Here is a 12,878-nt window from a genome sequence, read left to right as displayed (position 1 = left end):
GAATTTGATATCTCTCTATTATTTAGGCCTGGTTCAAAAGATAAAACTTTATATTTTTCCCATATACATCTTTTGTTAAATTATTTCTGGGATCTTATTTATAAAATAACCAAATGAAATGTTGCTGTTATAAGTGGACCATTTTAGTATATGTGCTGCCGAAGCAAGCACTATAAGTGGACCATTTTAAGGGATATTTTCTGTTTGCTACTGATGTAGAGGGAATACCGTAGACTAGAGATTTGCTGAGCTCTCTTATTCTGCAGTTTCTCTTGTGTAGTCTACATAAGCAATCTTTTACAAAGATAATTTGTTTTGGTTAAATATGCACAACAGAATTTCCCATTTTAACCATTTTTTAGCATATAGGTTAGGGATATTAAACCCATTCACATTGTGTAGCTATCACCATCCTTCATTTTCAGAACTCTTTCATCTTCTAAAACAAACTTTGGATCCATTTAACAATACTTCCTTATTCTCCCCTTCCCTAGTCCCTAGCAACCACCATTCTACTTTCCACCTTTATGATTTTGATTACTCTAGATACCTGATAGAAGTGAAATCATACAGCATTTGTCCTTTGGAACTGGTTAATTCACTTAGCATTATATTCTCAAGTATTGCCCATCTTATAGCACACTGCAGAATTCCATTCCTTTTTCAAGGCCGAATAATAGTCCACTGCATGTATTGATATGTACCATATTTTGCTTATCTATTTGATAAGCTTTCACATATTAGTTTTTGTGAGTAATGCTGCTATGAACATGGGTGTATCGAGTCTTGTGCCACTCAGCACAGCGAATGTCCCGACATTGGTACCTATACTTATTTTATGAGGAAACCAAGGCTCAGAGAAGCTAGATATCTTGTTCAAGTTTACAAAGTAAGGTTATTACAGGTTTGACTTTGAACCTGTTGAACTTTTAATCCAGGGCATGTTTAGTATTTGACTCTGGGTTCCCTAAGGGAGTCAGGCAGTTCCAGCAGGTATGTCGGTGGTCAGGGGCTGGCTCTATGGAACGTTATTATAAATAACAGTGAAATACCAGGCTTCCTAGCCAGGGGACAAGGTCCAGCACCAGTGTCTTCCTGCCCACTTCCCTGGAGAGAGTTAATTTCCTCTCGGTCTGCATCCAGACCCTAGGGCTACACAGTGCAGATGAATCTGTGTGCACTTGTCCTCAGAGACCCACCTGAAGAGGAGCAGCACGGCTTGGGGGAAGGTCTGAAAGTTGTTGTTCCGGTTGATCTCTGTGGTGTCATTCAGGGCAATTTTTCCAAACACCTGGCAGGGGGAGAGGAGAGGAGTTCTGTGAGCTGTGGATAGAGGGTTCTAGTTCCCACAGGCCATTCAGGGCTGCCAGATGACCTTGGGACAGGCTGGCTCATAAGCTGATGCTACCTGCAGGGCCTCACGGGATCAGACACCTCCTGCCCTGGCCAGTTCTGACCCCAGCCCCAACATTGGACAAAAAATGCCCATGACCCTCAGAAGAGGTGCCTGTGGTCCAGTGGGAGCTGCAGCTGATGCCGGGTCCCTGCTCTGTACAGAGACAGAGGCTCATTGGCCTTTTCTTATTTTCTGCAGATTCTTGAGCATTTTTTCTCTTAAAAACACCATTGAGAAATGATTGACACATATAATTGTGCATATTCAAGATGTACAATGAATGTGATGATCTGCTATATGCATATACATCACGGAATGATTACAACATCACGATATCTAGCACATCCATCACCTCACGTATTTAACGTAGTTAAGCTTTTTTCATCGTGAGAATATCTAAGATCTGCTCTCAGCAGCTTCCAAGTACACATACTGGGTTATTAACTACAGCCGCCACGCTCTACATCAGCTCCTCAGAGCTCTTTCTTCTGGCCTTCTCTTTGCAGTTTCAGGGCCATATACCCAAGAACTCTTCCAGCGCTTAGATTTCTGAGTGAGAGAAGTGATCCGGGTTCTTGGGCAAGTTTAAGTCAGAGTCCCCTCCCCCTTCCACTTTTTATTTTATTTTATTTTTTTTTATATAGAGGCATGTTTTCTTTCTTTCTTTATTTGTTTGTTTTTGTTTATACATGCACTGGGTACAGTCAGAAGCGCGGGAGGGTGAGAGAATTCACCAGAGCCAGAGCGGAGAGCAGAGCAGGCAGAAGGACCGAAGTACACTGCTGAGGGGAGCAGCGGGCGGCAGGAGAGGTCTGCGGGCCATGCGGGACCCTCCTCCAGTGGCCGGGGAGCAGCCAGGGATCGAACCGGCGCCGCAGAGGCCGCGGGCAGCTTCGCAACCCAGCGCTCAACTGCTGCGCCACCGGGGAGGCCCCCCCTTCCACTTTTTAAAGCTCTGTTTGTCTTAGAAGCGGGTGCCTTGATCAGGTGGCAAGGGAGCTCTTTCATCGCAAAGGCTTATGGACCTTTGGCTCTTTTTGCAGTGAGCAAGCAAGGGGACCTTATTCAAGGAGCCGCTGAGGAAAGGCTCCCGGCAGTTGGCATGCCGGACTGGGGTGTTCTGCTGGAACCCTGAGGAAAGGCTGGAGATTTCTGGATTTGGAGATCCCAGAAAATTGCTGATGCCCATGGGGAAAGGGCTCCTTCCCCCACCCCGCACCCCATCTTTAGTCTTTAGCACCTCCAGAGTGACACTGGGCTGGGGTTAGTTCTCATCCCCGTAGACCTGGGCCCAGGGGTGAGGGCTGCTCTCCAGAAACACCTTCTCGCTGCTTCCCGACAAGGCCCCTTCTCTTTAAGGCTCCTCGTGGGACACGAGAGTAACTCTCCCCACTGAGGCACGGGGTGAGCGGCTTGCTGAGCCTGCACAGTGCATCCCGCCCCGCCACTGGCCCTGGCCCAGCAGGATGTGGGAGAAGTTCTAGTTCCTTGTGACCCACGTAGCCTCCGAAGGTGGAAGAGGAGGGAGAGGGACAGTCAGGACCAGGGGGAAAGTCAGAGGGAGGAGCCTGCAGCAGGCATCCTACCTGCATCCCGATCACAGCGTAGATGAAGAACAGCATCACTATGAGAAGAGCCACGTAGGGCAGGGCCTGGAATGAAGCAGAGACCACTGTGAGCCGGCAGGGGGTCGAGATGGAGCCCTGCCCTGGGGCGCTGTGTCTGCAGCCACCACCTTCTGCCTGGCCTGAGGGGTATATCTGAGAGCCCAGAAGTTCTGGGTACCTGGGGGGAGGCCTGAGCCTGGCACCAACCTCTCATTTTTCCTTGGTTTCTGCTGTCTGAGAAGCAGAGCAGTGTGCTGAGGAACGCCAGGCGCAGAGCAAGGGAAACCGTGTGACACTACGTTAGTAAAAGCAATCAATTCTGATCAAGATGGCCCCCCACTGCAGACATACATCTGCACAAGCAAGTTGTGGAGGACACAACTGAGGTTCCTGGGGAGGTGTGGGGTGCTGGCAGGTTATACCCCACTTTTATACAGCTCCACTAATAACAAAGACATTGACTAAGGAAAAACTGAAATAAAAGAAAGATCAGGAGCTCCCCTGATGTACCACTTCTTAGCTAGGGGCGCTTGGGCATATTACTTAACCCTCTGGGCCTCTGGTTTTCACATTTGAAAAACTGAGAACAATCATAATTACTTCTCGGGGGGGTCTAAGGGACTTTCAGGTTTACAGAATGCTTAGTGGGATGCCCCGCACGCGGTCACATCCACACATTTTATTCACTCCATGTATTATATGACCCATAGCTGGGACCACTTCATTTTCCCCGCGCCCGCGCTCGGGCTGGGAGTGCAGGGCCAGGTAGAGAATTAGGGCAGCGCCCTTCCATCTCCACGAAGATGCCCTGCGAGGGGCCCGAGCTCCACTAGATGGCACTGCGATATCACGCCAACGCTTTGCAGTGGGGTTCGCCCTCCGGCCCCACATTCTAGAGTCACCAGGGACTGATGCCTCTTCCCGCCCACGGAAATGCCCAGGGGCTGAGGTGGTGAGTGCATGGGGGGGGGGGGGGGCGGGCTGCGTAGTCATTTATGGCTGTGGAACCCCAGGGGGCTCCCAAAGACGAGGACAGCACTCTGTCCTGCTCCCACCAGAATCTCGAGCCCCCTAGGATTGAGTGGGGCCCACCCAGGTGTGGGTGGGAGGTTGCGGTCCAGGGTAGAGAACGGAGCCACCTGGGCCTCCTGGGAGGACTGCCCTGAGGAGGCAGCCAGGCCGCCCCTGCTTGCTGGTCCAGTCAGGGGCCTGGGCTGAAGAGTCCAGGGCAGGCAGCTGCCAGGTGAGGTGCCAGGCAGGGGCCTGCGGGCCAAACACCCTCCTTCTGGAAGCAGTTTCAGTCTCAGGCACACTTAGATCAGGGACCCACCCTGGGCCTGGTACCGCTGGGGTTGGGGAAGTAGAGGGAATTCTTGAGTGCTGGCCAGTCTCCTTGCTTCGGGAACCCTTGGGTACTTCCACAGCGGGAGAAGCCTGCCCTGAGTGTCGGGCCAGGGCAGAACGGAACCACAGGCCAGGGCAGCTCGGAACCGCAGGCCAGGCCGGGGTTCTACCAACACTCATCCTCAAGGAATTCAAGTGACCTAAGAGAGCTTTGCTTCCCTCTGACCTCAGACTTACATAACACGCCTCATCGATCACTATGCTGTTTCTACAGATGGCAAATGGTGGCTCAGAAAGGACAATCCATAGCTGGGCAATCGTGTCTCCCCTCCAGTGTGACCCCAGGGTCCTGGAGAGTGTAGCTCAGCCCATGAACAGGCACAGACAGCAGACAGGGCTGAAATGCCTACTGGGAGGAGCCAGGTTCTACATGGTCAGAGCTCAGCAAATCACTCAGGCCCATGTTTTCCAAATTTGTTCCACCACAAAATCCCTGTGCAGTAAATCCTTGCAGAAGGGACACAAATGGCAGGAGAAAGCAGAACCCTTTCAGCCTCCTGCTCAGCGCCGAGCATTCCCCACCTGGACCTTGGGGAGCTCTGGGGCTCCGGGGCTTGCTCTTGAAAACCATAAATCTAGCCTGATTGTGTCATTTCAGACACAAGGAAAGCAAGGGGTGGAGAGGCAGCCGAGGAAGGACCAGACCCCTTCCCCCAAGTTTCACTCTGGCCCCCAAATCACCAGATGGTGCTCATTCTTTCATTGGGGCCCGCTTCCTTTGGAGCTGGGGTGGCCCCCTTGTGTGGGAGCCAAGGAGGCTCCTCTCCTTCCAAGGAGTTCAGGGCGGGGCGGTGACTACCTGGAAGGACTTGATGAAGGTCCACAGCAGGGTCCGGATGCCCTCCCCACGGCTCAGCAGCTTGACCAGGCGCATGACCCGGAAGAGGCGGAAGAAGGTGATGGAGATGCGGGAGTTCTCCTCTGCGTTCTGGAATCCATTGGCAACAGGAGGCGGTAGTTAACACAGCCACAGAGAGGGGTGGGAGCAGGAAAGGGGTGGGCCCTTTTCTGAGCAACATTGCCCTCGGCTGGGGCGAAGCGGGCAGGGCTGGGTTGGCTGCACTAGATTCTCCCTTGGGGAGGTCAGACCACCCCTCTGGTGGTCTCTGGGGCCCAGGCCCCTGAGCCCGCAGTCCTCTTCCCCTTCACTCCTTGTTCTTATGCCCCAGGGTGGAGCAATAGAAGATTCCAGAAGGAACTTCCATAATCTTTGATGTCATCTACATAGGAGCCAGCCACCCAGGGTGCACCCTCGGGGCAGCCACAGCCGCCCTCCTGTCAGTAGGCCGAGGGCCCTGCATCCTGATGGCATCAGCTCTCTGCCATTCCAGCAAGGGCCCTTGTCCCAGCCACAGGGAGGACTGCATTTGGGGGTCCTGGTGGACAGGGTGGGCTGAGAGCTCACAGGGACTGCAGCGGGCTGCCCTGAGGGACCTTGTGTCCTGGCTGCCCAGTCTCTGTGCTTCTCTGGTGCCACCTCCTTCCGCTCCTGCTGCCCTGCCCCACACCGGCTACCGGCGAGTGGGCTGGGGGTGGGGGGTGGGGGAGTCTGGTTTGTAGCGCTTGCCTGCCCCTTGGGCTCTGAAGCTGTGGCCTTTCTGGTTCCCTTGCCTCAGGGGTGTGAAGACACCCCAGTCCTGACCAGGCTGTACAAACCCTGGGGGGTGGCAGGCTGGGGTGTGTGAGGCTGTCACTGGAGTGAACTCTGGAGAAGTTGAGGTGTTTCGTGAGATTCGGGAGGTCGTGCTCAGGGCAGACAGCCGGTGGGATGGGGTGGTGCTGGGGCTACTGCTGAAGGCTCACCTTAGCCTGTGGGACCTGGGGGCTCCTGGGGGCTTGGGCACATGCCTAGCTGGGGGTGGGGTAGGAAGTCTGCCTCCAGACTTGGGAACAAGGTGGGCTCACCCTCCTGGACCCTCCTCCTGCTCACACCAGCCAGAGGGCTGGGTGGTAACAGGAGCCACTTGCCTGTTCCCCAGAGCTAGTGCAGCTCACCCAGCCCTGTCAGCACCAGGAGAGAACGGACCTTTGGACTTCCTGTTACTGTTCCTGTTGCTTGCCTCCCTCATGGGAGGAGCAGTCTCTGCGTTGTTATTGGGGCCCCATGTTGGCTCTCCCCACTTTGTGATTCACTTCTCTTGCTTTATTTTTAATCATTTCTAGATCAGAGCCTGCTTGACAATATCCACGACTTGTCTGTAGACTTGGGAACAACGTGGCATGACCCTCCTAGACCCTCCTCCTGTCCCCCTAGTTCTGACGCCCTGGAGGGTTGCCACACGCTTTTTGTTCTAAACCTGTGGCCTGCCTCACTCACTCACTCACGGGGCCTGTGGCTCCGGAGGCTGCTCATCTCACTCCTGTGCAGAACAGGAGACCCCAGAAGGAGGCAGAGAATTCCCGAGGCAGCTTTTATATGGGGCACATCGTGTCTGCCCTTGGGGGGGCCATGCACACCAAGCTGGGAGGGTTTCTCCTGGATTTTAGACGCTCCAGACAGGGGGAGAGTCACAGCATTTCTGCTATTTCCAAACCAGAGCTGCCTCGGTTCCTGGGAGGCCCCAGTGCTCCTCGGGCGGGGCAGTCAGTCTGTGGGCTGTGCAGGGCGGGCCAGGAGGGACCAGCAGCAGCCCCGGGCCCTCCCCTGCTGTGTATTTTGAAGTCTTTGATGCCCTTAATCTCTGCATTTCTATCACTCTGTGTCTACTTGAAATTCTATTTTCTCTCCATAAAAGGAGGCTGTGTTTCCCTAGAGGAGTCTGCAGAGGAGGCCCAGGGTTGTATAACCGAGCTGTCAGTTCCACCATGTTCGGGAAAGGAGAAAAAAGGAGAAAGAACAAGCTTAAGCAGGAACTTCAGCTGTGAGTGTCAAGAGTTTGAGAAGTTGGTGCCACAAGGGCATCTGGATCTGATGAGCTGAAGACAATAAAAATCAAGCTTGCAGTCTGAATGCCATTCTGGGTTCCGAGACACCCCCCCAGTGGCCGCTGTTTCCTAATACTCTAGAAGGGGAATAAACACATTTCTATTTGGACACAGCGATTTCATCGAGTCAACCAAATGACAGTAAAGTGGGGTAGAATATGCAGGGTCCAGCCTTCCCCGGGGCCCTCACAAGCAGCCTGGGATGGTCTGCCTTGGGGAACACTGCCCACCGGTCTTGTCCCTGTCTGCAGACTTGAGGGATTCAGGAAATCAATCCCCCAATCCTGTTAAAAACCTACACTTGGCCCCGTTTAGAAACGTGGGCCAGCAACTCTTTGGAGGAGGCACAAGGTCACACTGAGGGGCAGCTCATCCCTCAGCCAAAGTAAATCACAGGCTTCTGAGTTAGGTGCAAGCGGACACTCAGGTTTGTTTTTCTACTTGTAACCTGCTGCAGAAAAGTGAGCATCTCTAGCTCAATTGTAATAAACTTTAGGAATTTAGATAAAAAGCATGGCTAACGTTGGGGGGACTAGAAATTCAGCCCCACACTCAGTAACGAATCCTCCCTTCCTCCTTTTACTAGGACTTCAACTCAGCGCCCACGGGAGGCTGCTCACTAAAGATGCTTCGTGAGTCGTGGGAAGTCGTGTCTGCCTTCCCGTCTCCTGTCTGCACTGTCTCTCCCTCCTTTCACCCTGGAGGGGCCTCCCCAAGGCTCCCGTAGGTGCCCTGTCTGGATTTCCCACAGCACATCAGGATTACAGACTTTAGCCAGTGGTGTCCTCAGGATGTTTAACAGGAGATGGCCCTCGGGTCCAATTCTCTCCCCGTGGCTCCTTATTAGAAGGTCAAGATCACAGCGAATTATCCCCCGAAGAAAAGCTCAGGGGGATAAGAACATCCTGACACAAACAGCACTTCACAGCTCACGCGGGCAGGCAAGGCGCATGACAGACACGAAGGCCACATGCAAGGGAGCTAGGCTGGGCCCCGAGAGACTCTGGGGTTGGGGTGGGTCAGAGTGGGGAAGTTAGAGGGGGTCACAGAAGCTGAGAGCGTGGTCTGGAGCTTGGTCTTACCATAAAGGGAGAGCATTGGGTATGTTCAGCTGGCTTTAAAGAAAGGCAGATAGAGATAAGCTGTAATGAGTCTCCAACGAAGATGCCCGGCATTCTAGGTCTCGGCTAACACAGGAGCAATAGTGGCAGGAGAGGGCAAAAGGAAGAGGTCCCAAGCGTAGACCTGGCAGTTCTGGGGGGTCACATGAGTGTGGGCTCTGCAAAGCTGGGTCTCACATCCAGCGGGGCCTATAAGCATTCTAGCCGCATGTTAAATACTTCACCCATTGTATGTAAGGTCTGGATTTGGTGAATGGAGGGTTTTTTTTTTTTTTTAATTAGCCATGTGTCCTGAGATAGCCTTTGAGGGCTGCTCTCCCAGGGCCCAGCTCGCCCCGGGCACCACTCAGAGCCTGTCCTCGCCTAGCACAGCTCAGGCAAAGATACCCCAGAGCGAGGTCCCTCCGGTTGAAGGAAAGACTGAGTTTAGTTGTCATGGAGGAGGCTGTAAATAGGTGGCCCCCAACACCTTCGATAACGGGGGGGGGGGGGTGGGGGGGTAGTCCCGAAACTTGATGGCCCTGCCTACCTTCTGGCCTTTCGGTATGGGAACCTTAGTCATTGGCTTGACATAGTGAGTGTGGATTTCTCTTTTTAAAATTGAAAACTACAGACAATTTAGGATACTATTATTAATACTTTGAGACATTATCTTTATAGGCCTGACTGCTGAGCTCATTTGGGGCAGGAGCTGAGGAAAGTGGCCATGGTGAGTGCTCCCTGGCAACCTTTACCCCAATTCCTTATGCCTGATTCTAGAAGATGCCCCAGCACGTGGAGCTCAGTGCCTGACTGAGTCTCACCCTCTGAGCTGTTAATTCTTACTAGAAGGTCATGACTTTGCTTTTACCCTCCACTTTCAGATGGTTGCTCTTGTGTTTCTGTTTTTAAGGTACAAGCAAGAAAAACATGGAATGGAATTTTGAAGGATGGAAATGTGCACAATTAGACATTTGCTTGCAGACTGAAAATACTTCTTTGGTAATAGATTTCTCAGCAAATTCCTTTTTTCCCCATAGCAAATTGGTAGTATGTCCTTTTTGGGGCATGGTGGGGGTATAGGGAGAGACTAGGGCAGAGAAGAAAAGGGAAACCTCTCCAGTCATAGACCAGACACGTTCTAGATCCCAGCTTCTGCTTTGCGATGAAGGCCAGCTGCCAGGTCAGTCCACATGCCTGGAGGCTGTGGGGTCACTCGAATTGGTCAGCAGGCTGAGATAGCACACACACACACACACACACACACTCACTCACACTCACACACACTCACACAGGAAATCTCATGCTGAGTAAATGTGTATGCTCCTGTGGAAACGGAGTTTGTGTTTCTAGGGCTTGTGTGTGTTGTGTGTGGGGGGGTTGTATGATGGTGGCACTCAGGTGAATCCACACCACCTAGAATGTAGGGCATCAGGTAGAGTCCCCAGCAGGTTGGCACCACTGCTCTTTCTCAGGTCCACCCTGAAAAACCACCAAAGCTGTCCATGCTGCCTAAGAACTGCTGGACAGGGCCTCCTTGTTGGCACATGTGGTTGAGTGCCGCACTGTGAAGCTGTCCACAGCCTCTGCAGCGCGGGTTTGATCCCCGCCAGCCGGGCGAGAATCCCATATGGCGCGACAGACCTCTCCTGTCTCGCCTGCTGCTCCCCCTTGGTAGTGTATTTCGTCAGTCTGCCTGTTCTGTTCCCTGCTCTGTCTCTGGTGAATCCTCTCACCCTCCCGCACATCTAGCCTGTACCCCGGTTCTTGTATAAATAAATCTTAAAAAAAAATTTGTTAAAAAATAAAAAGAACTGCTGGACAAACACGGGCAGGGCCTCTGGGTTAGGATACTATTAATACTCTGAGATGTTATTTTTATGGATCTGACTGCTGAGCTCATTTGGAGCAGGAGCTGAGGAAATTGGCCTCTCTGAGCAGGATCAGAATGGAGACAATTTAGAGAAGCTACCGGGGTTACTTGGCCCCACTGAATAAACCTCCAATCATTCAAAAACTTTCCGAAGTCTTCATTTGGGATTTGAAAAGATCTTCACTGTCCTTCTGTCCTTGCTCTTCCTGCATTTTAGCCTTTTTAGACCTATTTTAGGTCTTGTCTTTTGAAATCATTGTACTTCAAGATTTAGTTTTATTCTAATCACCTTGATCATATCTTGTTTTATTAATTTGTATTAATTGAATAATCCGTATGATAATCCTCTGTTTTATGATAATCCGTGTAGTGGGAGACAAGAAGTCAGGAGCTCTGAGAGCGGCAGTGAGAGGAAGCACAGGGTTGTGTTCTCCAGTCCAGTCATGGCAGTTCGTCAAAGAACCTCTCTTTCAGAGAAACTGGAGGCTCAACAGATTCGTTTTCTCTTAGGCCTTAAGCCTGGCTGTTCAGAGGGCACCTTTGACCTGCTGGAGTCCGTCACCCTCCCCTACAAGCTGTTCCTATGTGAGGAGCTGTGTTTATAAGGTTCATGGCCTCAAAAACAATAAGCCACTCATAGGACACTTGGAAAGCAATCACAGAATGATTTCAATGTGGAACAAAAGAAGCTTAAACCGAGCCCTCGGCCTCAGAAAACCCGTGTTCTGCAGACACACTGCCCACCCCAAAGGATATTTCTTGGGTGATCCCATGTATGGCTCTGGTCTCTGGGTCCCTGGCCCGGCTGCAGTGGAAGGGGAGATTGGATCAGCCGGGCGTGGGCATCTGTGCTTTAGTGCAGCGATATCTTTGTGTTGTCTGCCCTTCTCTTTGACGACTCAGTCCACTGCCTTGAGAAACTACTTTCTCGCCACTAGTTTGGTTTTAGAGCTAAATTCACAATAAGTTGGTAATCTGGTGTCCTTGTGCCATCAATCTCTGACTCCTGTCCAGACCTGCTCCCCATTCCCCGGGGTTAGGTTACAGTTTCTCCCTATGTGGTCTTGTGAGGAAGGAATGGGTGGAAAGACCCCCTGAAGACCTTCACCCACAAGCCTGGAGACCCTCTTGCATTTCCCTTCATGGGAGCCACAGAGCTCCTTGCCTGCACTGGACGTTTGGGGAGAGTTTGATACAGCACTATCTCCAGTAACCGTAGGCCTGGAGAAAATTTTTGAGCAGCCAACTTAGTTTTGTAATGCTCCACTAATTTCCAAGAATTTAAAGATATTGGGGCAATTAATTTGTTCATTCAATCGGTGTAAACAAAAGCAACCTATTACTCCATAGTTGAGGGAGGGGTGGAACATGTTCAGACAGAGTCCTGGCTAATGGTCCAGCTGTCAGTCAAGGGTGGATGGATGGAGAGGGAGCTGGGCTCTTGCTTCAAACCCCCTGGCCCTGCTGTAAACTGTCAGTGACGTGGAGTGGCTCCGCGCAGTTAGTAAGAGAGACTCCTTGGGAAACTTTCTGAATTAAGTTCAGGGTCAAATTGGAAGCAGCAACTCTATGGACCAAGTCTTCATTTCTAGAATGTACTCTCTATTCTTTTCATTCAGGTATTATCTCTAGACCACATTTAGGATGCTGAGGGAATGCCAGAGACCCTCCAGGACCGAGTTCTCCTAGGGGGAGGGGATTTTCCTCGGAGGGTGCATATGGATATAAGAATTGGGGGAATGTGTTTCCCATTATGTTGTCTCTCTGGAGAATGATAAGGTTATTAAAAAAATAGCCCTTAATTACACTAAAAGGGGACTTTTCTCTCTCTTTTTTTTTTTTTTTAGAACAGCCAGAGGGGCAGGGATTACTGGGGATTTAGGGATTAGGTAGTAGCTCTCTAGGCTGGAAAATCAACTGCACATGCTGACTTTGATCCCAGCCCCCTCCATGGAGGCGCCTTGGCTGAGTGGTGAGCAGGCTGCCCAGCCCAGTGACCGCCACCGAGAAATGGCTCTGACATCAGGGCCACTGAAGGCCCATGTTCCTCCGAAACAGGAGTCAAAGCTGAGTCATGGGAGGACGGGAGTCTTTTCCTGGCCACCCTGCCACAGAACCCTGGCTTTTCTTCATCTAATCCAGAATGAAAAAGGGGAGTAGATCTGATGTCAGGCCCTTCAGAACTCTCGGTGAGGGTCTGGCCCCATGGGGACTGGCGGAGGGTAGAGAGCTGGGGGCCGCAGTGCTGCTCAGCCTTGCCCTGCCTGCCTTCCGGGACGTGGTGATCAGCCCACGTTATTTACTGCATGGGGGCCACTCAGGCTTCTGGAAGCCTCGGGGACCATTCTCTTAATCACCTGCAGCCTGCTGGCTTCTCAGGTGCTATCACCTACCAGAAACTCAGGCTAAAGGACTGAGTGAGCACAACATTGCCTCGGGAGTTTTATCTTCCCCTGGGAAGGACATTCAGTATCCAGTCATTGAAACAAACAAACAAAAGAAACTCAAGGAGAATAAATGGAGGGACTCAGCTTGTCAGTAATGCTAACAAATCAAAGAACTCCATATCCTGA

At 51.7% G+C, this 12,878-nt stretch overlaps 1 protein-coding gene across 7 annotated transcripts in view; it reads right to left on the bottom strand.

Moving 5' to 3' along the window:
- The window catches only part of CACNA1C (calcium voltage-gated channel subunit alpha1 C), a 561,196-nt gene that overhangs the window by 22,353 nt on the left and 525,965 nt on the right, over positions 1 to 12,878 (bottom strand). For 6 of the 7 annotated variants that reach the window (XM_054696576.1, XM_054696570.1, XM_054696574.1 and 3 more), the window contains 4 exons: positions 8,415 to 8,447; positions 5,207 to 5,335; positions 2,983 to 3,048; positions 1,200 to 1,291 (listed from right to left, as the gene is read on the bottom strand). In XM_054696576.1, coding sequence (XP_054552551.1) covers positions 1,200 to 1,291; positions 2,983 to 3,048; positions 5,207 to 5,335; positions 8,415 to 8,447 — 320 coding nt within the window. The remainder of the gene's footprint in view (positions 1 to 1,199; positions 1,292 to 2,982; positions 3,049 to 5,206; positions 5,336 to 8,414; positions 8,448 to 12,878) is intronic. The other variant, XM_054696571.1, reaches the window with a different exon arrangement.

Source organism: Talpa occidentalis, unplaced genomic scaffold, assembly GCF_014898055.3.
Source record: "Talpa occidentalis isolate TD23 unplaced genomic scaffold, MPIMG_talOcc4v2.1 talOcc4.16, whole genome shotgun sequence".
In the NCBI taxonomy this organism is placed as follows: Eukaryota; Metazoa; Chordata; class Mammalia; order Eulipotyphla; family Talpidae; genus Talpa; species Talpa occidentalis.
This window is presented reverse-complemented; position numbering and strand designations above follow the sequence as displayed.